At 55.8% G+C, this 24,401-nt stretch overlaps 1 protein-coding gene across 2 annotated transcripts in view; it reads left to right on the forward strand.

The window, feature by feature from the left end:
• Nucleotides 1-474: 474 nt before the first annotated feature.
• The window catches only part of ITPK1 (inositol-tetrakisphosphate 1-kinase), a 161,411-nt gene continuing 137,484 nt past the window's right edge, over nt 475-24,401 (forward strand). The window contains exons 1-2 of one of the 2 annotated variants that reach the window (XM_060167033.1): nt 494-590; nt 1,063-1,294. In XM_060167033.1, coding sequence (XP_060023016.1) covers nt 1,200-1,294 — 95 coding nt within the window. In that variant the 5' untranslated portion in view covers nt 494-590; nt 1,063-1,199. Of the gene's footprint in view, nt 591-1,062; nt 1,295-24,401 lie in introns of both variants that reach the window. The other variant, XM_060167069.1, reaches the window with a different exon arrangement.

The raw sequence follows: 24,401 nt of genomic DNA on the forward strand, positions 1-24,401 counted from the left end.
GGAGGGGGCCCAGAGTGTGATTGGTGGTTAACTTCCTAAGCCTGAGAAGGCCCCTGGGTGTTCATGTCCCCAACCTAGGGGCCCCCATCCTGGGCCTGGGTCTGTCTCCTCCGGGGAAGACAGATGATCTCATTTATTGCCTGCATCCGCCGCGCCCCCCTCCTCCCGCGCCCTCTGCAGCAGTTGGGACTGAATAGTGCTGGGGGTACAGAGATGCTTTTGATGAATGAAACTCAGTGGCTCGATCACTCCCAAAGGACAAGCAGAAAATGCCCACACCACGACTCCTCTCGCTTCTTTAAAAAGTAAAAGCACTTGGCAAGGGCTGCCCTAAATTCAGTCCCGCGCCCTCAGTCCCCAAGTTCAACAGCCAGAGCCTCGACACAAACACGCACCAAAGGACTAGACGGGGGAAGGCGCGGCGCCTTTAAGAGGCGGCGGGCGGTGCTGCCCCCTAGCGGCCGCCGCGGCCGCGCTTCCTCCGCCCCGGCGGGGTCCAGCGGGCCGCCCGGCCGGGTCAGCACGGCGGCGCCGGCGGGCTGCGGGCTAGGCCGAGGACGGGGACGAGGAGGAAGTGGCGGCAGCGGCGGGTGAGGACGACTGGGCGGGGGGAGCGGGCGGCCGCGTGCGCCACGCCGGGGTCCGAGCGCGCCGGGAAGGGCACGCGCCCGGGTCGGATCGGCCGAACGCGCCGCCGGGGACTCGGAGTGGGGACCGCGGGCGAGAGCGAGAGGGAGGGAGAGGAGGAGGAACTCGGGGGCGGCGCGCAGCCAGAGCGCGGGGGCGATCCGCCGTGGCCGCCGCTGGAGGGCGTGTTTCTCGGTCTCGAGCGCCGGGAGGGCGGTGGGCTGGGCGGCGCCGGCGAGGGAGGGCCTCCCTCCTCTCCTCCCCGGCCCGGCCTGGCGCTCGCGAACTTGCGCGCCGGGAGCCCGGCTGGCGGCGGGGGCGTGGGCGGTGGCGGCGCGGGAGGCCCCGACGCGGCGGCAGCCAGTGGAATGCCGCGCTGAGCGCCGCTCCCTCCGCCTGGGCGCCCGCCCCGCCCCGGCCCGCCCCTCCCGGCAGGACTGCGCGCCCGTAGCCCCGTTCCGCGTCCCCGCCGCCGGGAGGAGGTGCCCGCAAGCTCGCGGCGCGCGCCGGGCCGCCAGACTCGGCCTGTGGGCGATTTCCTCCGGACCCCAGCTCCCCGCCCGAAAAGGAAGATGCAGACCTTTCTGAAAGGGAAGAGAGTTGGCTACTGGCTGAGCGAGAAGAAAATCAAGAAGCTGAATTTCCAGGCCTTCGCCGAGCTGTGCAGGTATGGAGGGACGGGGCTCCGGCGTCCGGGGACCCCCGGCCTGAGCCCAGTTCAGCCTCAGCGGCTGTTTTGGGAGGTTAGAGCGAAACGGAAAGGAGCGGTTCGCGGGGACACTGAGTCCGAGTAGCCAGGTGGCGGTGGTGGCCGCCGGCTGTGTTCGAGAGAAGCAGTGGCCAGTATGGGCGGTGTGGCACGGACCAGGGCTCTCAGGTGCACTGGGACCCCGGGTGGGGAGACCCCTGGCTCCCCAGGGCACGGTGGGAGCGCTGCTAAAGGTGGCAGAGGGACCTGGGAAATCGGGGGGTCCACGCTGTCTGCCCGTGGCTGGAGGTTACTTTTGGACTGGAGTGTTTTTCTTCCTTCGTCCGCTTCCCTTCATGGAGAAGGGCACCAGTGTTTGTATGTTTGCGGACCACCTACTATGTGCCCCGCTGGTGCAGCTCTCTTTGCAAGAAGCTGTCATTGCATGTCACTGGATTAAGCCTCTTTGAAGCGAGTAGCAATACTTGCCATGTATGTGATTTGCTGTCTCATTAGAGCCTCGCACCAGCCTTGGGAATTGGCTGGGTTGGTGATTCAGGGCCACGTGTCTAAGAATGGGAATCTATCCGCAGAGAGATGGGGTACCTGGCCCCGGGTCCCACAGCTAGGGAGTGGCTGGTGCAGAGGAGGTGCTGGGTAGATGCTTGCGGTGTAGAATGGCTTTCCTCCCTCTGGGCTCCACCCCCCCGCCCCACCTCCCCATGCTGGTCCTCAGTGGGGGAGACTCCGGGTGTTTTAATAAGATCGCATTCTTAGTCCATTACAGATGCATCCAGTCTTGGGTCAGGTATGCCTCACCTTGTTTCACCACGGTGGCTTTGCCTCTGAGAAGCTGTTAGTTAAATCCTGCTCTCAGTGAAAGCCTGAGAGAATCAAGCTCCTCAAGCCTTTGCAAACTCTAGGGGGAAAACCCTTTTGTTATGCAGTGTCTCCACTTGGTAGCTTTGATTCTCGAAAATGGGTCCCACTTGCATTTTTGTCCCTGTTGGGTCACCAAACATAAAGATGAATTGAACAATTGGGTTTCCTTATCTTCTGGTGTGTGGAGCAAGTGGCCAGTCTGAGCTGGCCTGCGCAGGCTGGCCTGGCAGTACCTCTGTGCCCCTCATGCCTGTCCCCCGGGCCTGTTGCTCCTTTTCCTTGTTCCAGCCCCCCAGGAGCTCTTCTCCCCACCGCCAGAGGGGCGCACCTTGTATAAAACAGCTCCTGGCTCTGCATCCCTTGGTCTGGGGATGGAGTTGGCTGCCTTCTCTCATGCTGGCTTCCCCAGGAGAAAGTAAGCTTTTCATGGTCAGTAGGGCATGCCGAGTGGCCGGGGAATTCACAAGGAAACCAGGAGGAACTTGCAGCCAGAGCTTTGAAAGTGGGTCTGAAGACTTTTGCAGCGTCAAAAAGGGGCACTTGAACATTGCACCGCAGATACGCACACTTGTGGAAAATGTGCCCTAGACACTGAAGAAATGTGGAGAAGCCCCTTTGACATGTTCTCGAAGTCTGGTGCTGGTGTTAGGTGCCCGAGCTCCCCCTGCAGTCATCTAAGACTTGGGAAATCCCCACTGATACCTTGCACCCTTTTTCCTGAGGTCTCTGTATTTGTGTCATCCTGTGTCTGCAGCTTAAAGCATGAGGCTTGTCATCTGGTTGGTATGTTTTGCTTGGTAATTAGGAGGCTCTCGCAAAACAGTTCCAGCCGATACGTGTGGCTGGGTCCTCAGGCTGGACTTGCGGATTGGCTTTCCCTCCCCGTGGACCCTCCTGTCTTTAAAGAGGGGGCTTCAGGGCAAGCCGTGATGTCAACCGTTCTGGGGGAAATCCAGCACGGAGTGTTGATTTCTCTGAAGGGGTTATTGTGTTCAAAGTCTAGTTGTGTTCTTCTGGCCAAATGGGCTTCAAAGAGAGGAAGGGAAACATCTGGGTCATTCTAGAACCTCAGGAAACCCACTTTGTGTTTTCATCAGGGGTGCTTTAGATATTTTGTCACTTAAGCTTGGGAAGGAAAAGAAAACACCAAAAAATTTTTCTGTTTCTTCTCTCCTTTATTACTTTCAGGGCAGCGCCCCCTGGTGGCCGCGTTTTTGTACTGGGTGCAAAACACTCCCACCCTCGAGAGAGTGGCCGGAGTCCTTTGCTGCTCTCGTGTTTGATATGAATGCTGGTGCAGTTTCAGTGGCCGAGAAGGGGATGTAGATGGACATTGTCATGTGTTTGACTTTCACAATCCGGGGGTGCAGCGCTCCCATTTGGATGGGTGATGAATTGTCTGTGAGTTCCATAGTTAAGAAGTCCAGAGATGTTTGAAAATGGCTTGAGTCTCCGCTCCGAATGTTTGGGGCAGTGGCAGTGGCAGAGAGGATGACCTGAGTGGATCGGGATGAGTTGTTTGTTTAGTCGAATGTCAGTCAGGCCTTGTAAAAATCTTAGAGCAGGCAGGGGTGTGGGAGATCATCTCACCAGCCCCCCCACCCTGACCCCCACCGCTCCCATGCCCCTGTTTTTCTTGGCCACACCACCCGGCTTGCGGGATCTTAGTTCCCCAATCAGGGATCAAACCTGTGCCCCCTGCAATGGAAGCGCCGAGTCTTAACCACTGGACCGCCAGGGAAGTCCCCGCAGCCCCTCTGTTTTACAGACGGGGATATGGCATGAGATGGAGCAGGCGCCATACTTTTGTTCCTTTTGTTCAATTTCTAGAATGGATCCAACCTGGGCACCTTGAGACCCACACGGAAAGCAAGTCCTTTCTCCTTGGGCATCTCCGACAGTTGGGCGGACCCCCTCATTATCTTCATGGGGTCCAGCTGCTGCCGTTTTGTCTTGGAGACACTTCCTTGCAAGGCTGAGATGTGACCTCAGCAGGTGTAATGTCTGCTCTCTGAGGGTCATCACCCGCTGCAGGCATCCGTGGGCTGTTGGAGCAGGTCCCGCTGGGACACCTTAGCAGGCGTGAGGGCCAACCCTTTGGACCCTGGTGCACCTCGATGGGACGGGCTTTCTGGCTCCTCGACAGATGGGCCTTGACTCAGCTTGTTTTTCGTGGCACTGTTTGTTCCCGCCCCTCTCCTGCGTGTCTTCCCTTCTCCACGGGGACGGCTCTGGTGTTCTCTTACCCTCCTACCTCCCTTCCCCTTCCCCTCACACTGGAGCACACTTGCAGCTCCCTCACATCTCCCTTTGTGCCTTTTTGAGAAGTCCAGAAGGAACTTCAGGTGGGGAGCAGAGAAGTAAAGCTGTTAGTTGGAAATGTCTGGTAATTTTTTTTTTTTTTTTTTGCTGCGTTGGGTCTTCATTGCTGTGCGCGGGCTTTCTCTAGTTGCAGTGAGCGGGCTTCTCATTGCAGTGGCTTCTCTTGTTGTGGAGCACGGGCTCTAGGCCCGCGGGCTCAGCAGTTGTGGCGCACAGGCTTAGTTGCTCCGCGGCATATGGGATCTTCCCGGACCAGGGCTCGAACCCGTGTCCCCTGCACTGGCAGGCAGATTCTTAACCACTGTGCCACCAGGGAGGTGCATGTTGGGTGATTTTTTAATTTTTAGTTTTCTTAGTTCTCCACGGTGCCCCGTGTGGAAAGGCTGGCTGACCTGGTTCCCTTTGTCCGCGTTTTCTGTGTCAGCCCTCCAACGCCTCACCCCCCCACTCCTCTTTCCTGCGGCTGAACTTATGTTGCAGGAGGTAGTAGAAAGGCGCAGGACATCACAAAGCATTTTGGTGTAGAACGTGGGTGAACCTCTGTCTGTCTTTACTGTCGTGTTACCTGACTTTTTTTTTTTTTTTTTTTGCGGTACGCGGGCCTCTCACTGTTGTGGCCTCTCCCGTTGTGGAGCACAGGCTCCGGACGCGCAGGCTCAGCGGCCATGGCTCACGGGCCCAGCCGCTCCGCGGCATGTGGGATCTTCCCGGACCGGGGCACGAACCCGTGTCCCCTGCATCGGCAGGCGGACTCTCAACCACTGCGCCACCAGGGAAGCCCTACCTGACTTTTTAATGCTGGAACCTCATCTCACATCATCCTCCCTGTAGCTCAGGGTGGCAGAATGGGGAAACTGAGGCTTGGGGCATATGAGGGAATTGCATTCAGAGTGGAGGGCTTCCCTGAGCCCAGACCCCAGGTCTCTACACCTGGGGATGTGGCTGCCTTGTTTATTAAGAAGTTCTTTGCCCAGCTTAGGCCTGGGCTCTTGGAGGCTCCAGAAGGAGGGAGCTGGGAGTTTGGTGTTAACAGTACCCTGGCCTCCAGGGTACCCCCAGGCCATCCCTTCCCCTCAGGGCCCCTCAGGGCCTACATTCCTGTCTTTATTTTTATTTTCTTTTATTTTTTGCTGCGCGGCAAGTGAGATCTTAGTTCCCCGACCAGGGATCGAACCCGCACCCCCTGCAGTGGAAGTGCGGAGTCTTAACCATTGGACTGCCAGGGAAGTCCCCATTCCTTTCTTTAAATGAAGGAATCCAGAAGGTTCGTTTTTGCTGGGCTGGTTTAGCATTATTCCGTGCCGGGATTCTTTTGGGAGATTCATAGTGGGGAGGATGGAGAGCCTTTTCCTAGGTTAAGTGCTGCTGGTCTGGGAGTGGGTATTTTTCTGTTTGTCTTCGTGTCTGGGTCTGGCACCGTTTTGGGGGCGTGGAGGTGGGCAGAGGTGCTGACTTAGGTTTTCTTTGCAGCTGTGCATCGGGACTGTCCATACCCAGCCTTGCAAGTAAACACTTTCCAACAGCTTCCGAGGGAGCGAACTGGGCTTCCCACAGGAGAAGACGGCCATCTGGGTGCTGCTGTCTGTGGATGAGCCTGCCTGGGTCCCAGGCCTGGGTCTACAACAGGCCACCCATGTGACCCTGGGCATGTGACCCTGGGCATCCTCAGTGCCCTCATCTTTAAAGTGAGGATAATGACAGTATTAGCTCAGGGTTATGAGCCTTAAAAACGTCCGTATGCAGATGCATACTGTGCCTGGAGCTCTGTGAACGCTGGTTGCCGTCCTTGGTGAGGGGGGAGTGGGCTTCCGCCCACGAATGCCTTTTTATTCCCAGATCTTTGGCATCTGCAGTGTCCCCGGCCTGGGCAGTTTTTGGGTGACCCTGAAGTCCGGGAGGGATGCTGACTGCTCATCCTGCCTGGGTGTGGGTGCGTGTGGGTCCAGCGGGCACGGCTAAGGAGGGGCTGCCCTGCCTGGTGCCTCCCAGCATCTCCCTTCACACCCGGCCTGTGGGACTCTTACAGCCCCTTGGGGGGCGGGGCTGCTGTCCTCACCTATTTTATGGATGGGGGAGCCTGAGAAAATTACATTAATGCCAGATGATACTTCCCTTTTTTTTAAGTTCTGAGATTCAAGAGGAGGTTGTGCCGGGTTTCCTGAAAATGCCAAGAGTCTCCATGAGCAATCATGGTGCTGTTATTCATTAACATTTATTGTTTTATCTTTTTGAATATTAAATACATGCATATGTTAAAATAAAACCCAGAGGATTCAAAATACACAATGAAAAGGACTCAAAATACACAATGAAAAGTCAGTCCGTTTCCTTCTTGTTCTTGAGTTCCGGTCACTCAGGGACATGTGTTCTTGGCAGTCTCTTTCTCTGGAGGTGTATTTTTTTTTTTCCTTTTTAACTTTTTTTTTTAATTGAATGAAAGATTCTTGAAATTCTGTAGTGCTTTACAACTTTCACAAGTTTCACACATATGATTTGATATAATCCCATAATAACCTTTTGTAAAAGAAATCCCCTACTCCTATATTGCCCCTGCCCCCTCTCTCGAGGTGTTTTGTGCAAAACACAGGGTGCGTGTGTGTGGGGGTCTCTTCCGCCCATATCGTTCTGCCCTCGGCTCCTTTCTCGGAACACCGTGTCTTAGAGAAATTGAACATCACTGCTTCTTTGAAGACAGTTCTGTATCACTTGCCTCGTTTCTTTAACGGCTCTGGGGTCCAGATCTTAGAACAGTGGACCGTATTTCTTGCCCTGTGGTTGGCTTCTGCCGGTGTGGACAGTGGGGCAGGGAGTGCTCTGCCCCATCGCCCGAGTGCTCATTGCTAGATGAGTGAGCCCTGGGTCAAAGGGCAGAGGCGTTTTACTTTTTCGTGGCAGTTCTGAAACCACTCACCAGGACAGGGCACTGCTCACAGATGGCAGCGCATGGGAGGGCCTGTCACGCACACCCTCCCCGGCGCAGCTCGTGGACAGATATTTCTGATCTTGGCCACACACATGGGTGAGAAATGGCACTTTTGGTTTGCATTTCTCTTATGACGGTGAGATTGAGTTCATGTAGGCGGCGCTGGCTGTGCTTGGGCAGGCGTGGGGCAGAGCTGGGCCCGCTGGTGCATCAGGCTGGGGCCTCCCATCCTAACCCCTGGGCCCTCCTGCCTCCACGGGTTATGTCCCCCTCGTGATTTAGCAGGTTTGGGGCATTCAGTAAGTGCTTAGTGAAGTGCTGCATGAGTGCAGTTCCTGAACAGTGGGATGTCAATAGGGTTTCTGTTCCTACTTGTATTTTGAATTCAGCTGGTAAGCTAGCTTTTTGAGGGAATGTTCTGGTACCTCCTTTATAGAAAGTAAGATTCATTTAGAAAGCAAATCATCATTCAGGACCTGAGCACCTACTCCCTCCCTGGCAAGGCCGAGGTCTTAAACCCCTTCCCTCTTGGTGCGTGAATGGGGCCCATCCCGACCTTTCCCCCTCCGCTGGCCCTCAGGGACCCGGCCTGGGTGTGTGGCCTGCTTAGGGGAGAGTGCCGTGCTCCCCAGGGAAGCCCAGGCAGGGTGCGGTGCCTTGTCCAAGGCGACACAGCGGGATGTGGTAGGGGTCGCGGGAGGGGGCCCTCGCCCCACTCCAAGACCAGCGCGCCCTGCCCGCTGCCTGCTGAAGCCTCTTTTCAAACAGCGCTTCCTCTGGAGCCGTGAATGAGGCCGTTCCCATTGGGCTGTTTGAATTCCGCCTGCTGCTTTGTCTTGCCTGCTCCCAGCTGCCCTCAGAAAGCAGCTGCCCTTGTGGCCTGTGCCTCCCCAGCTGGGCCTCATGGGCAGGATTGCGTCGGCCTGACGGGCTGACAGCTCCCGGGGGTGCCCCATTTTTAGGGCTCAGGGGGGTGGATCTGTCACTGGCTGTGCCGATTTGAGAATCATTCTGTGAAGGATCCCCGGACTCCTGTCCCCTTCCCTCCCAGGCCCGTGGGTGCGGGGTGCCCACCCTGTTAACTGCCCTTGGTGTTCCCAGCAGCCCTGCCGTCAGAGCCCGCTGGGTAGACTCTGCTAAGCCGCCAGCTGCCCCGGAGGGAGAAGCAGGACACACAGGCCAAAGTCCCTCCCAAAGATGGCTTCTGGGAGATGCCTTGTTTTTCTTTCCTTTTGCTCAGGATCCTAAACCCTTAGTGCCCCCTGGCTGCCCGTGTTCTTTCCCTCTGCTTATTGTCTGTCTCTCCTTTGGAAAGTTGGTTCCATAAAGGTCGAGACTTTGACAGTTGTGTTCCCTGCTGAAGCCCCAGTGCTTGTACCAGGGCACACAGTAGGGGCTCAAGAGAGCATCTGTTAGTGGAGGAAGGAACTGACTGGCGGGTTTTGGAAGCCTTTTCTGTGTCCCTGTGACTCAGCCAAAGCTACCTGTGACTCTGGAGTGCTCTGGGCCAGGAAGGAAGACCCAGGGTGAAGGTGGTAGGTCCCAGGTCAGGGAGGAGACCGTTGGCTGCATTCCTTCATTCCTTCATTCACTCAGCAAGTCCCGAGCGTCCACCCTGGCTTGCCTTGTGCTGGTGCCGCTCCCTGCCCCCCTGCCCCTGGTAAGGAGATGAAGGGAAACCAGCCCACAGATACGTGTAAAACGCTGCGAGGTAGAACTAGAGCCGGGAAGCCTGCAGGTGGGAAAAAGCCATGACGGGAGCAGCTGCAGCCACTTCGGCGCCGTGCCGTCAGAGGAGGCCTCTCTGAGGAGCGACGTTCAATGAGGGGCCAGTGCCTGTTCCTCTAGGAGCTAAAGAGCTACAGGGCGGGTGGGGTCTGCTGCCCGGAGGTCACACGCCCTGGCCTGCCTCTGCCATGGCCCTGGGTTCCCTGAGGACCGAGGGCAGCCGTCTAGGGAAGAGCAGGCCAGTTTCCACATTAGACAGGCAGTGGTCAAAGGAGGCAGCAGGGTGTCCTGCAGTAGCATTGTTCCCTGACAGTGTGACAGGGGACCAGGGGGGTGGCCCTGGAACCTTCCTCCACCTGAGGCTGCAACTGTGCTCTGGGGGCCAGACAGGAGGACAGATGCTCCCCTCTGGCCTCATTCAGTCCAGACTTTGTGTTCAGGAATGAGCAGTTCTGGGCTTCGGGGGGCTGGGGCGAGGATGGGTGGGGGACCCTATGGCCCTGGTAGGCCCTAGGCCAGCTGACCTTTCCTAAAGCTCAGGTTAGGCCTCAGGTGCCCAGGGAGTGGGGGGAAGGATGCTTGCTCTCTTTTACACTCATTTACCTTCCTCCAGGCCAGTGTTTACTGAACTCGCCCAACAAAAGAAGCACTGGGGGCACCAGGGAAAAACGTATCCTTGAGTCCACCCCCTCCCCCTTAAAATTCTCCAGGGAAAGGGTCTGGGAGCCTCCGCTTAACAAGTGCCCTGCTGATTCTTCTGGGAAATGGACACTGTCATTTCCCGAACAGTGTTACTAGGCCTCATCCCCGAGCCATCAGGCACGTTTGACGCTGAGTTAAACAGGCGAAAGCAGCTTCCTTACTGTGGGGCTTCGCTGGGACAGGGGCTTCCCAGGAGGGCACCTGGGATGTAAAGGTTCCCAGGCTGGTCTGTTCGCGGAGTCCCTGTGCGGGACTCGTGTTCCCCGGAGCCCACCCTGGGCAACTCTGGTGAGGCACTCGCCATCTGCTGCCTCGTTTGAGCCTCACCACACGGGAGGGGGGCAAGGCAGGGGCACCAGGCTGCCCAGCCAGCTTCCCTGCCTGCTGGTTGCTACCTTGTGGGCAGTCCTGTTTCCCCTTTTAAAAATGTCTGGCCTCTGGCTGCTGGTTTGCACCGAAGTTCCTTAGAGATGGATCCTGAGGCTGGGGAGGAGCTAGTTTTTGCACCGGAGACATTCCTGGGGACCGGCTCAGCCAGGTGCACGCTGAGCATCGGGCCAGGGCCCGCAGCAGAGGCTGGAGCACAGCCTGCGGTGCCTTGTTCTGCAGCTTAGTCTGCAAACCCATGGGCTCCTCATCAGGCTCCGGCCTGCTCGGGTCTTAGAGCCTCTGAGCCATGAAACCAGAACCGGGGGCTTGTCCAGGAGGCCCTCCACGCTTCCGAAGGGCTGTGTTGAAGTTCCCTCCTGTTCCCTCCTGGATCAGTGGCTCATACCAGATTTCAGAGCACAGGGAGAACTTACCACGGGCCGGGCGCTGTTGTAGGTCGGGAATCTACTCTCCAAGACAGCATATCTCCATTTGCTAGATGAGAACACCGAGGCCTGGGGAGAGGTGTGATGACTTGCCTACTCACTCAGCTGTGAGTAGCAGAGCTTGGATTCACCCTCGGGGCTCCCTGACTCTTGGAACCCTGCTGTTTCTACCCTGCCAGGTGGCTTTTATCTCCGTCTTGAACGTGACATCTTGGTACCATTGGACTGATACCCAGTTTCAGAAGAAAACCAAGGCATTCTTTTCTGAGCATCGTCTGTGTGCAGTTTTGGGGCCCAGAGGGGTGGTGGGTGGTGAGATGTCTGTAAACTCGGAGCACGAGACTTGCCTGATTGACTGTAGATGACTGACAAGCCATTCCGCCTCCCCAGGCCTCTGCTCCTCCATCTGTAAAGCGGGCATAGTACACCCACCTCTAGGGCTGCTGAGCATGGCAGGTGCTTCGGATGTGACAGGACTCCCCCTCCCCGTGGGCCACCTCCCACGCCCTCCTACCCGGCCAGGCCAGGGTCTGGGGCCTTTGACCCATCTCTGGTGGAGCCCCCAGCCCAGGGCAGGCAGAGAGCCTCCCTGCCCGGCTCCCCTATCCTTTTCTGGTGTGGGGGACCTCCAGCGCCTGTGCCCAGGACATGCCCCCAGCCTCTCAGCTCACTGCTTCCTGGGAGGGGCTGTGGGTGGTAGATGGCTGCAGAGTGCAGGCCCCTGTGGCAGTTTTGCTTTCATTTCTGCCTCACGCCCTTTATCCATCCAACAGTCGAGGGCTGGGGTGTGGAAACCTCTGGAGCCCTCCCTGGGGCCCTCGTCCCAGTGCAGGTTGCTAGGCACCCCGCTTCCCGGTGGATGAGTTCGGGTGCTGTGGACTGTGCAGCAGTGAGCACCCCAGGGGTGGCCTGGGGCCACGGAAGGCTCTTCCTCGCAGTGCATTGGGCTGGGTCCCATGGAGGGGAGGGTAGTAGCAGGGCGCTGCAGGTTGTGTGTGGCTCTCTTTCTGTTCTCTGGGGGGCTTGGAGAGGAGAGAAGGGGGCATGTGTGTGTGGGGGTATTTGTGAGTCCCCAGGGGCTGCTGTGCTGTTTCCCGTCCTCCCGGGACCCTGGGCGTCTTTCTGAGGAATGTCTCCTGGTTTCTCTGTGGATGGGGTTTCCTCTTTGCTCCCCAGCCCGTGTTACAGAGGCCCAGAAGGAAGATGCAGAGCTAGTAGGTGGGGCAGCTTGGATTTGAACCCGGCCTTGTTGACGCTAAAGCTTATATTCTTTAAGATTTTATTCTAAACGTCCTAACATTCACTGTGGGATCCTTGAAAAGCAAAGGAATTCAGGCCATTCTGTCAGAGATCTGTTCCCGCCTCCCTGTGGGCAGGTCTGGGCAGGGGCTCCAGGGTCCTGTCGGGAAGGAGTTCGGCTTCTTGCGGAATCAGCCCCCAAGCCCCCCCCAGCCTGCACTTTGAACCGGGCGCAGCAAGGCGTGGCCTGTGCCTAAGGAGGTTTGGTTGCTCAGAGCCTCGCTGCCTGAGCCTCTGGGCCTCAGTGCCCCTGCTGGTGAGGAATGTGCTTATTCCCTTGGGGGAGCTGCTGTGGCTGCCCTGGCATGGAGCGGGCAGTGGGGTCCGTGGCTTGAGGCCGTGGATGTCGTGGCGTCATTTCCAGGGTTACGAGAACAGCTGAGCCCTGCGCATGACAGTAGCTCCCGATTCTGGAGCTCCAGCCACAGGCCTGACCCTGTGCTTTAAGGCTCCCAGTGCACACGCGGAAACAGGCTCAGAGAGGGTCAGGGACCTTCCCCGGGTTTCATAGCTGGTCACTCCTGGGGGTGCGATTTGAACAGCACTTTCTGTGAATCTAAAGCTCCGACCCTTGACCATTAAGAGTTTCTTTCTTTGTAAACGAAGGCAGAGGATGAAAGGATGGCTTTCCTTTTGTCTGAGCTCTTTTCTAATGACCCGTCCTCGGTGCCCTTTAGTTTTTAACTTTTCTCCTTTTCGTTTTCAATTTCAATTGGATGCATGGCTTGCCTGGAGTCAGGAAATTTAGGTGCTGGCTCCGTTGGTGTCCACTCAGGCTGGGTATCAGCTGAGTCACCTTTCAGCAGCGTTGCCGTCCGTCCTGTGGATGCTGGGTTTGGGCCGCCCAGTTTGCGACGTGCTCTATCCAGACAGCGTCATTCAGATTCCCAGGAGCCTGCCATTCCCGCCTCACACGCGCCTCCCTTGAAATCCTCTGAGCCTATGTGGATGAGGCCCCATGGCCTACTCTTCTGTTTAAATTGCCATGCATGTCCCTTTTTGGGGTCACCTTGGTGCTTTTTCTACTGAAGGTAGAGGGTTTTGGAAGCACCTTGGAAAGACCCCAAAAGCCTGGAAGGCTCTTGGGAACATTCTCATTGGAGCCATTCCTTGGCTTCAGAAGTGGGGGGATGCTTGTGAAAGAGCTTTGAGATCCGGAGCAGGAACTTGCAGGCTGGGGTGCTGGGTTCTGGCTGTGTGACTTTGGGCCAAGTCACCTAACCTCTCTGAGGCTTTTGTTTCTATACCTGAAATGGGAGTTTTCTACCAACCTGCAGCAGAATAGTTCTGCAGATTGGGTGAGCTGAGGCAGCTTGAGTGTTTTGTAGCGCAGAGCCTGGCTCTTGGTGGGCAACTGGTAACTCTGTTATTCAGAGTCAGCCATTAAGGGGTGATGGAGCTGTTGACGAGGAGCTTATGTCCAAGCAGCCCTCACATCTGGGAAGAAGATGGGCAAGCTGAGTTTCCGCTTAGGAAGCCGCTTAGGTAGGGCTGTGCTGGATTCCTTGTGATGTCCCAGGGACAGTGTGTATCTTGGTCAGTGGTGGGATGTGAAGGCTGACCCAGCCTCTTACTGGATGGGTGACCGGGGTGTGTTTTGGCCCCTCTCCGGGTCTTAATTTCCTCCTTGATAAGAATCAGCCTCGTGCGTGCGCACAGGAGGGGCTCAGCACACAAACTTGCTCCTTTCTTGTTCAGGCCAGAGGCCATCTCTGACAGAAGCAGGGGAGGGCTGCCCTTCACGCCCCCAACCTGTAGTCACGCCCTCTGTGTCGATGGGTGATGGAGAGTAAACTTCCCCTGCTGGTGAGATGCGGAGGTCCGCCACCTGAGAGGAGGAATTTCCCAAAACCTCGGAGCCAGAAGGGGTCCTTGCAGGTGAGGATTTGCAGCTCAGAGAGTCCAGCCTTGATGGTTCGTGCACACAGGGGATCGGCCCGATGTGCTGGTTCTGAGCCCTGGAGCCCACAGGTGCTTCTCCTCTGACTTCTGGGGAACCGCGGGTCGGATGTGAGGCCAGGGTCTATTCTTTTCTGTTCCATTCTGAACCATTGTTGGCAGACCCCGCCTCGTCCAGGATGAGTTCTTTTGGTTCCTGGGCCCAGGCAGTTGGGGGTAGGACCCCCAGCCTGGTGGTCTTTCCTGTCCTTCCTCCAACCTTGCCAGGAATGCCAAAAGGGTAAGCTCTTTGGATTTGGGTTGCTCCCCTGGGAAGGGCGGGGGGCTGGGCGGGTAGGCATATGGGACATGGACAGTTCTGGGGTGGGGGGAATGGGGACTCCCCTGGGAGTGAGACCTGAGGACTGGCCAGGTGCCTGCAAATCTGTCTTCACTGCCGGAGGACCCAGTGGGACTGCCGGAGGACCCAGTGGGGCAGCCGGGGCAGCCGTGTCCTCCAGGCTTCTCTCTCTCAATCAACCAACAGACGTGGAGAGTTGCTGGGATGAAGTTAATGATCTGAGCAGAAGAGCGATTGTCTGACTGATTTCTGCAAGTGGCAGCAGTGTCTTGGTTTCGGTAGAAGCCTCAGTGCCAACTGGGTTCAGTAATAAAGGGGCTCCTGTAAGTGGTAACTCCATGCAGAGGTCTGGCTTCAGGTATAGGTGGATTCAGGGGCTCTCGTAGTGTCCTCGGGACCCAGTCTCTCTGGGTCCCTGGCCTCCCTCGTGTGGCTCCATTCTCAGGCCCACGTGATACAAGGTGAGTCCTCACAACTGACCTTTATTCTGAGTGCCGAGTTCCTTGTGTGTTATCTCCTTTGAGCTGCGTTACACCCCATGAGGGTGTGGGCTTTTAGTACCCCTGTTTCCTAACAGAAGGAGTGAAGGCACAGAGAGGTTAAATAACTAGCCCAGGGTCACAGCTGGTCGGTGGCAGGACCGGGATGCAGACCCGGGCTGGTGGCTTCAGGCCCTCCCTCCACCTGGGACGTAGGTCAGCCTGGGCCACATAGATGTCAGCCAGGTGCTGGGGCCGGGGGAGTGCCCCGTTCCCTACCACGTGATCTGCGTGTGGGCTGGGTGGACCCCACGCGGGAAGCTGGGGACTGCCCTGAAGACAGTGGGATTGGCCGCTGGGCAGCCAGGGGAAGTGGGGATACTCCCTGGTTCTGGGCTCCGGGGCCAGGGCACTGTTCCCGGGGGGGAGTGACGGCCACCTCCACGAGTGAGAGCCTGAGGCTGGGCCCCTGGCTTCCTCTTTCCCCTCAAACAAACCCGAGCTGGTTCATTCCCACGGCCAGTCGGACGCAGGCAGATTCTGAGGGCCCTGAGCCCAGTGGTCACACAGGGGCATCCTGGAGGAAGGGCTTATGTAACCCTGCCTTGAGGGATGGGGTCTGGGGCCTTGTGCAGAGGCTGTTTTCACACCGAGTGTTTGGGGTGAGACAGTCTTGCGTTACGTAAACACGCCGTCGCCCTGTTGCCGTCTGGCCCTGCCCCATGCATGCCGGGGAATGTTTGGGTGCCTTTTTCCCGGGAGCCTGCGGGATTTCGCTGCTGTGAACTTTGGCCCGGGGGCTCAGTCCTCCCGCCGAGGGGAGCATTAGCGCGGGACGCGAGCCCTCCTGCCTGCTCTCCCGCACCCGAGCAGGCCTGCTGGGAGTGGTTCCTCCTGGAAGGGGAGGAAGTGACTGGTGGCCACACACCCAGGCCCTGCACACCTCAGGGCCCCAGTCCTGAGGGCCCCTGGCGAAGGGGCAGGGCTGGAGGCCGGGAGAAGGCTCAGGGTGGTAGGGCCTGGTGAGGGGTTTTGGTCCCTGATGGTTCCTTTCTGGAACCAGTGGGGGAGCAAGGACCCCTGGAGAAGCCGGTGGGTGCCCTGCTCAGTGCCCTTGCCCTGCCTGCCGGGTGCCTCTACTTGGGTCTTCCCCAATTCTCATAGGCCAGCGGTTCTTGTTAGTGGCGTGGCCTTTGGTGGCAGGTAGATAGAGGTAGTGGTGGTGGGAAAACAGTGTAAGGGAAGGCTGTCCCGGGCCCTCCCCTTTGCTGTGGCCACCGTGGACTGCAGGCCTGGACTGACATCTGTCAGCCCCCCGGTAGCTTCCTGGGGCTGTGTGATGAAGCAGCCGGGTCAGGAAGCTCACGTCTGTCTCATTCATTCTCACTGTCGAGCTGTGTGGCCTTCATCAGAGTCCCTGTTTGAGGGCCCCCAACTCGGAGGTCCCAGGGAGCGAATACTTCTGGTTTAGCTGGTCGGACTGCCGTTTGGGCCCGAGTTGTCAGCTCCTCAGGTCTGTTATGTGAGGGTGCGAGGAGGGGTCATTTCAGTTTATCAGCTGATTAAAAACAGCACTTGAAAACAGAAACCAAGCCGGAGCAGGTCAGTGACTTGTCTGCATGAAAATTCCATAGTTTCTTGTGGGCAGGTTTACATCTGACTTGTGAATAGCACTAAAAAGCTTTTGTTAAAAAAGAATAATGTACGTGATCAAAATTTAAACCACACCTAAGAGCGTGCAGTGAAAACTCGGTCTCCCTTACACTTCACCCCAGGCCCTGGAGGCCGCCGTGTTACCACATTCTCGCCTGTCCTCTCAGACACTTGTGTACGCACACACACACACATGCACAGCCCCCTTTTTTGTTTCTGAAACAGTGATGGCCATTATCCATGCTCTCATACAATTACCTTTTGTTTTTCGTTTCATACAGCTTATGGGTGATTCTATACTTGTACAGATGTTGAACTGTCATTGCCTAGGAAATACTATATGAACATGGCTTTACTCTTCTGTTTTAGTACAACCTCAAGCTTGAAAAAGACCCCTTGTCAGTTTCTCTTGGGGGTTCTAGGCTTGCCCCGGGGCTCATGGTTTGCCTTCTCCCTTAGTCTGCTTGGGCGGCCGTAACAAATGTCATAGGCTGGGCACCGTAAACAGCAGACGTTTATTTGTCACAGTTCTGGAGGCTGGGAAGTCCGAGATCAAGGTGCCTGCCAGTTTGGTTCCCAATGAGGGTCCACTTCCTGGTTCATAGATGGCCACCTTCTCTCTGTGTCCACACGTGGCGGGGAGAGAGCTCTGGTCTTTTCATCTTGTAAGGGCAGTAATCCCATTGTGGGGTCTCTGCCTTCATGACCTCATCTAACATTAAGTACCTCCCCAAAGCCCCCCCCATCCCAATACCATCACGTTGGGGGTTAGGGCTTTAACATGAATTTTGGGGGGACACAAACATTCAGTCAGTAGCATCTCACCTGACAGAGGTTGTACAGGGGTTGCCATCCATCTAAGGCTGGGGGTCCTCAGTGTGTGTGGGTCTCTACCTCCTGCCCCACATACATGTGGCCCTTAGTGGAGGTGCTGCCTGGAAGGAAGCCAACAGGTGTGCTGGTCCAGGCCTGCCGCTGGCTCCTGAACCCAGCCCCAGTGCCCAGGGCATGACTGACCTGGGGCAGGTGATGGGCCTCCTTTTCCTCGTCTGTAAAGTGGGCACATTAGCACCCAGCTGGGAAGTTCGGGGGATCAGAGGAGGTGATGGCTGAATTGGTGGACGTGGTCTCTGACACGTGATGGTCTCTGACACGTGACACGTGATTATAATTTACGCTCTTCCCCAAATAATTTTTTTTTCTGCCTAGAGATGAATATTTAGAGAGCTGAATATCATCTGTGATCTCAAAACTGGTCAAAGGAAGGGGTAGCTGGTGTGGCCCCTTAAACTGGGAAGGACCAATCTTGGTTGATAACCTCCTAACCCAGCACTCTTGCTGGGGCCGGTTGGTGGGGGGAGGGGGTCCTCTCTAGCTCCGCCAAGTCTGGATTTCCTCAGCTGCTTCCATCAGAGTCTTCTTCCTTCCCAGCCCCACGTGCTTCTGGGTAGGGTCCCCCACCAGCCAGCCCCTCACTCATGCTGAGTCCCAGCTGAAGGAAATGAAAGAACGTCATCTTTTCTCTTGGCATTTTTGGTCCTCTGTAAAGACAGTGTAACACCATGAAAGCAAAATTTGAAGAGACAAATCATTCCTCTACTCCTCACCCCACCACGTCTAGTTCCTTTTTTGTATGTAAAGTTGCAGAGTTGAAAACATTGTATGGGTAGCTTTTTGATTTTTGCTTTCTGCACACAGCCTTGTAGTGTAAACTAATTCCATGTTGCTACAGTCTTTTTTAAAAAATAAAGAAATAAACTCATTTATTTATTTATTTATCTTTGGCTGCTCACGGGCTTTCTCTAGTTGCAGCGAGTGGGGGCTACTCTTCGTTGCGGTGCGCGGGCTTCTCATTCCAGTGGCTTCTCTTGTTGTGGAGCACGGGCTCTAGGTGCATGGGCTTCAGCAGTTGTGGCACACGGGCTCAGTAGTTGTTCTCTGCTGACTCTAGAGCACAGGCTCAGTAGTTGTGGCTCGTGGGCTCTAGAGCGCAGGCTCAGTAGTTATGGCGCACGGGCTTAGTTGCTCTGCGGCATGTGGGATCTTCCCAGACCAGGGCTCAAACCCGTGTCCCCTGCATTGGCAGGTGGATTCTTAACCACTGCGCCACCAGGGAAGTCCCGCTACAGTCTTTAGAGTGATCTTTTAAAAATTTTTATGAAATTTTATTATGAACATTTCCAACATGTATAAAAGAAAGAATAATAAAATGAACTCCCTCCCCCCATACCAAGTATTAACCATTATTAACTTATGGCTCATCTTGTTTTATTTATTTCCCTCGTATTATTTTGAAGAACATCTCAGCCATAGTTCATATGTAATTTAGTATGATCCTTAAACGCTAAGGACTTACATAATCAATATGATCATGTATTTATAGTTTAATTTTCCTTTTCATAAACCAAATATCTTAAAAGATAATAAAAGTGTCATCATTCCCTACCCTGTCCCCCGCCTGCTGGCAAAAATGCTAAGGACTTAAAACATAATCCCAATGATGTTACCCCACCTGAAAATAAAGTACAATAGACGATGGTCCTTTTTCATTGCTATGTGATAGCTCTGTTGGGTGTCTACGCTGTGATATATTGAGATATAATCTTATGATTGAATAGTTAGATTATTTCCAGTTTTCTTGCGGGTGTGGATAATGCTGCATTGGATATCATTGTGAATATAATTGCCTTGCTTCCCTTTCTGATTCCATTACGTGTAAGTAAGAGTTTTATCAGTTATTGTGGAATAACAAACCAGCACCAGCGTAGCGCCTTTAAACAGTAACCACTTGTGAGCTCACTGCTCTTCGGTGCGGCGGTGCGGGCTGGGCTCCCTTGTGTATCTGCGGTCAGCGGCTGGTCAGTCAGGATCTCTGCTTCTGCGGCTTGGCCTCTGCTCAGCCAGGGTGATGGGGGTGACCCGGCCATGAAGTGTCTCATCGCCCAGCAGGCTGCCTGGGTGTGTGCTCTTATCCAGGGGGCAGGGGTCCAAGACAATGGGCGTTTCCAAGGCCTCTGGAGGCCTGGTCTCCCCACCACAGTCTGTTGGCCAAACAAGGTTCAAGGCCCACCCGGATTCAGGGGGTGAGAAAAATGAACTTCACCTCTTTCTTTTCTTTTCTTTTTTTTAGTGCAAAAATGGAATTTCCTCAGGGAAATATTGAGGCTGTCACATAAATCACCTGTTTCTGTAGAACAGTTGCTTCTTAACCTTTCTTAGAGGTTGTGGAGATCTTTGAGATTCTGATGAGAGCTATAGATCCTATTCTGAAGAAATGACATGTAATAATACACATATACCAAAACACAGAGAATGCCACAGGCTCTCTGAAGCAAAGGTTCTATGGATCCCAGGTGAAAGCTGCGTGTTTGACACAGTTGGCCTAGATTTTCAGGAAGGATGACGTGTAAGTATTCTTTAGAACAATTATCTTGTAAGATTTCTACAAGATAACCCACCAACGAGCAGTTCCATGGTCACATAAGTTTGGGGAGCAGTGCATACCTGGAGGTTTAAAACATACAATAGCATATTAGAGATCCTAAGACATCTTGCCAGAAAGAAACCTTATTGTCTTTGACGTAGCGTTTTGCGTTTGACATGTTAGCATCTTAGAGAAGACATTTTGGGAGACACGGCTCGGTCCAGTATCCACTCCGCGACTTATTAGCTTTGTGACCTTCGGCAAAGAGCTTAACTGTGTGAACCTCGGTCTTCTAGTCTGTGAAATTGGGACAGTGATACTAGTGCCACTCTGCTGGCTTGGTCGCAGCGGCAAAGTCATTGCAAAGGGTGCGGATGGCCAGGATGGAAAAGGCCTCGTCCTTTGGAGCTCCGGTCCATGGGGGGAGGTGTGTGTGGGCAACAGACATGTCAGCCAGTGAGGTAAAGGGGTGATTTCAGGAGGGAACAGGAAATGAAGTGATAGCAGTGATGTGAAGCCATCTGGGGACTGTCCCCAGGGTGGTGAGCGAAGGCCTTTCTAAAGGAGAGACTCCTTCTGTGACCTGACTGGTCAGAGAGAAGCAAGCTGTGGAGAGTCTGGAGCATCTCAGGCAGGGGGAGGAGCAAGTGCAAAGGCCCTGGGGTGCCTTAGGGCCAAGGAGCTTGGTGTGTTTGTGGAGCAGCAGGGAGGAAGGCTTGGCTGGAGCCAGGCTTGTGAGGTGTGAGGGAGGGAGCAGTAGAGGGAGGGAGCCAGATTCTTCAGGGCTGCCCACGCCGTGGCGTGCCGCTTGAGTTCTATTTATGTGAGAGGGGACAGCAAAGACTCCCATCCAATCACCCCACAAGATGGCCCTTGAACATGGATGACGCTTTGAAAGCTTTGGGCGGTGTTCAGAGCTCCAGGGCAAGGTGTTGAGGCTGTCTGTGCGTGTTATTCTTGAGAATGTTAAATGTCAGCTGAAAATCATTGGCTCCTTGCGCCCCGGGGCCGTGCTCAGCCCTCAGGTGGGCGAGGACCTGTGTGTGTGACTGTGTCCTGGAGCAGGCCGTCCTCCTGGCTGGGCGGTCACAGGGACACTTCTCCTGTATGCTTGGGGCAGCCTGGGCTCCCCTCCCTCCACCTGAATAACAAAGTGCCCAGAGCCGGCTTTGGAAGGAGGGACCTGGGTTTCAACCTTGCTTCTGCCACTTTCTAGCTCTGTTGTTGAACTTCTCTTGAGCCTCAGTTCCTACATCTGTAGGATAAGCAAAGCACTTTTTAACATTCACGGTTGATGTGTCAGTTGAAATAACGAATGTAAAGCCCTGTCGTTCACCGCCTGCCGCATTTATTTATTTATAAATGTTGGAAGTACCCCATCCCAGGTTCCTTGGTAAACGGGAGGCGTATGGTATTAAAGTTGTGGAGGTGGTGTTATCGGTGGTGCTGTGGGTCTGGGTTAGAGCCGGTACTAAGCTGGGAGCACCCGGGGGCTCAGCTGTGTGCGGGAGATAGAAGCCTTGAAGGGTTACGCTAGTTGTGCTCATGTTCGGAACAGCAGTAGTGGTGGGGGGCGGGGGCAGTTTTCTCCGTCTAGGAGGAGCCAGGAAGGCTTCCGCTGGGTCTTTGAGGGTCTGGAGGAGCTCACTGGACAGAGGAGTGTGGATTTAAGGAAGTCCACGTAGCGAGCCGGCATGTGGGAAGGTGTGATCTGTGAGGTCAGGGGTCCTCAGACAGGGACTCTGGACATGTCGGGTCAGGGGCAGATGGGGGCTGCAGAGAGCCACTGGAAGCCTGGGCTGATGAGCATCTAGAGAGCAGTGAGGTGGGGTACAGGGGAAGGAGCACCTCTGATGCGCATCCCCACTCTGTGAGCGGCAGGTATGGCTGTGCAGGTGAACAGGTGTGGTGAGGAGCCTGGAGCCTGGAGGTTCCCCCTCGCCCCTGGCGCAGATTCTGGCTGCCCTGCTGGGAGGTCCGTGCAAGTCCCTGAGCTTCTCTTGGGGATGGTGACAGTCCCCCCACTTGCAGGGCCAGTGAGTGGACAAGAGGTCCACGGATGGCACTTAGCACATGGCAAGCACTTGATGATGAAATGGTGGCTTTTAAACGGGGTCCTGGAGGGCGAGCCCGTCTGACAGCCTCTTGTTGATTTAGGCGAGGGGTGGTGTGCAGGGGTGGGGGGACGTCCCTCTTAGCCTCCTCTGAGCTGTGGGCACAGATGAGTTTCCAGAGCAGACCGACAGATACAGCCCTGCTGCTTGTTTCCTTTCTTTCTCATTGGGAAGCAGCGCAGAGCAGCTACCTTCCTCTGTCTGCCTCCGTCCCCTGCCTGGCAACCCCGCCCCCTGCCCCCCTCCCCCTCTCCCCCTGCCCCACCCCCGGCCTCCGGGAGGCGGGGAGGAGGAGACCCCACAGGTCCTCAGGCCTGAACCAAGGAGGAAACGGAGACTGGAGGCTCTTGCTGAGGCTAAGTGACCTCTACTGGACCCCTCAGAGTTAGAGCTGGGTGACCCCCAGAGCCTCCCTGCTGGGAGGGGTGGAGCGAGGCCATGGACGCTGGAGGGAGCATCCCAGGAGCCCAGTGCCATCCAGTCCATCTGGACCTTGGCATTTGGGGCAGGCTTGAGTCAAGGTCAGGTGGCACAGGACCCCGTGAGCCATCCCTGCAGGAGTCTGGGCCTGTCCCGAAGGCTGTGGGAGCCCCAGCAGGCATGTGAGCTGGGCCACTGGCCAGCTCCCATGGAGGACAGATCGGAGGTGGGCTCTGGGTGTGGGGAGGGGGAGGCACCCATGGTTGTCCAGGCGAGAGGTGACGGGGGTCCAGAGGGTGCGGTGGCAGATGGCGGTGAACTGGGCTGGTGGCTGGGGACGCTTGAGGACCTCATGCTCAGGTTGTGGCAGGAGCCCGCTTGCCCCCGGCCCGCTGAGCAGAATCTGCTTTGTGGCGGGGTCCTCGGGAGGTGCCTGTGCACGTTACACACTCACGTCTGAGAAGCACTGTGTGGAAACCTGCTGACCCCTGGCTGTGGGGCTGGGGGAGGGGAGGGAGAGTTAGGCCAAGGCCCGACCATGTAGGGGCAGCAGGGGGAGGAAGTTGTGTAGGATTTGGGGTGTTCATTGCACTCAGGTTCCTCACTGGGGTAGTTGAAGGTCTAGAGGACTTCCTGCGAAGGACTGAGAGCAGTGGGCAGCTCTGCTCTTGGGGCTCCAGAACCGGGGGGCCTGTCCTCTGTGAATGAGGTCGGGCCTGCCCCCCAGACTTGGGTGCTTGTTCATCTGCTTACCGGGTCAGGAAGTGGGTATTGAGTCCATAGATGCACGGCTGTGGGTCGTGAAAGTAAAGAGAATCCTGGGACTTCCCTGGTGGCGCAGTGGTTAAGACTCCACCTGCCAGTGCAGGGGACACGGGTTCGAGCCCCGGTCCGGGAAGATCCCACATGCCACGGAGCAACTAAGCCCGTGCGCCACAACTACTGAGCCTGCGCTCCAGAGCTCACGAGCCACAACTACTGAGCCTGCGTGCCACCACTACTGGAGCCTGCATACCACAACTACTGAAGCCCTCGTGCCTAGAGCCTGTGCTCCGCAACAAGAGAAGCTACCGCAGTGAGAAGCCTGCGCACCGCAACGCAGAGTAGCCCCCGCTCACCGCAACTAGAGAAAGCCCACGCACAGCAACGAAGACTCAATGCAGCCATAAATGAATGAATGAATGAATGAATGAATTTAAAAAAAAAGAAGTAAAGAGAGTCCTGCTTTTATGAGCGTCATTTTGGGGGCAACAGGTGGTGGCAAGTGTGAAGAGGAGAGAGCTGGGGGTGGGGAGCCCTGCCCTGTGGGGACAGGCTCGGAGGGGCAGATCAGGGGGTGTGTGGAACTCTCTGGGGTTTGTCCTTGTGCCTCTGTGGGCATCTGAATCCAGGATCTAGTCACGGCGTTGTCAGGAAGACATTTGGGAAGGCTGACCTCAGATCGTCTTGCTCCAGAGGCTTTCAAACCAGAGGCTGGATAGTTGAAAGAGACTCTACATGCAGGGAAGTGTTATTTTTTTATTTTCAGAGGCTATAAATGTATTGAAATAGACAGTATAGTCACACGATTCAAATCAAAAGGCAAGAAAGGACTTAGAGTGCAAAGGGTCTCGTCCTAGCTGTGCCCCTTCACCCCTAGCTTCCCCCTTGGAATTGTTTCTAGTTTTTTATGCTTCCAGGATATTCTGGCAAATGCAAGCAAAACACGTGTGCATACCTATATCCATATTTGCATAAATACACACACATATGCATATTTATTTATTTGAAAGTCTTGTTGTTTTGAACCAACCCCATGTCCAGGAAGGTCCAAATCCTTGTTCACAGATTTCTGTCGCTCAGGGTTCCTCAGCCTTCGTACGATTGACGTGTCGGGCCGGATCCTTCTGCTTGTCAGGGGCTGTCCTGTGGATTGTGGGACGCAGCAGCATCCCTGGCCTCCAGCCACTGGGTGCCACCCCTTCGCCCCATTGTGACAACCAAAAATGTCTCCAGGCATTGCCATATGTCCCCTGAGACAAAATTGCTTCCAGTGAGAACCACTGCTAGGCTGGCTTTGTTGCCACCCAGCCACCAGGTGTGGGTC

This window comes from Lagenorhynchus albirostris, chromosome 1 (genome assembly GCF_949774975.1).
Source record: "Lagenorhynchus albirostris chromosome 1, mLagAlb1.1, whole genome shotgun sequence".
NCBI classification, from domain to species: domain Eukaryota; kingdom Metazoa; phylum Chordata; class Mammalia; order Artiodactyla; family Delphinidae; genus Lagenorhynchus; species Lagenorhynchus albirostris.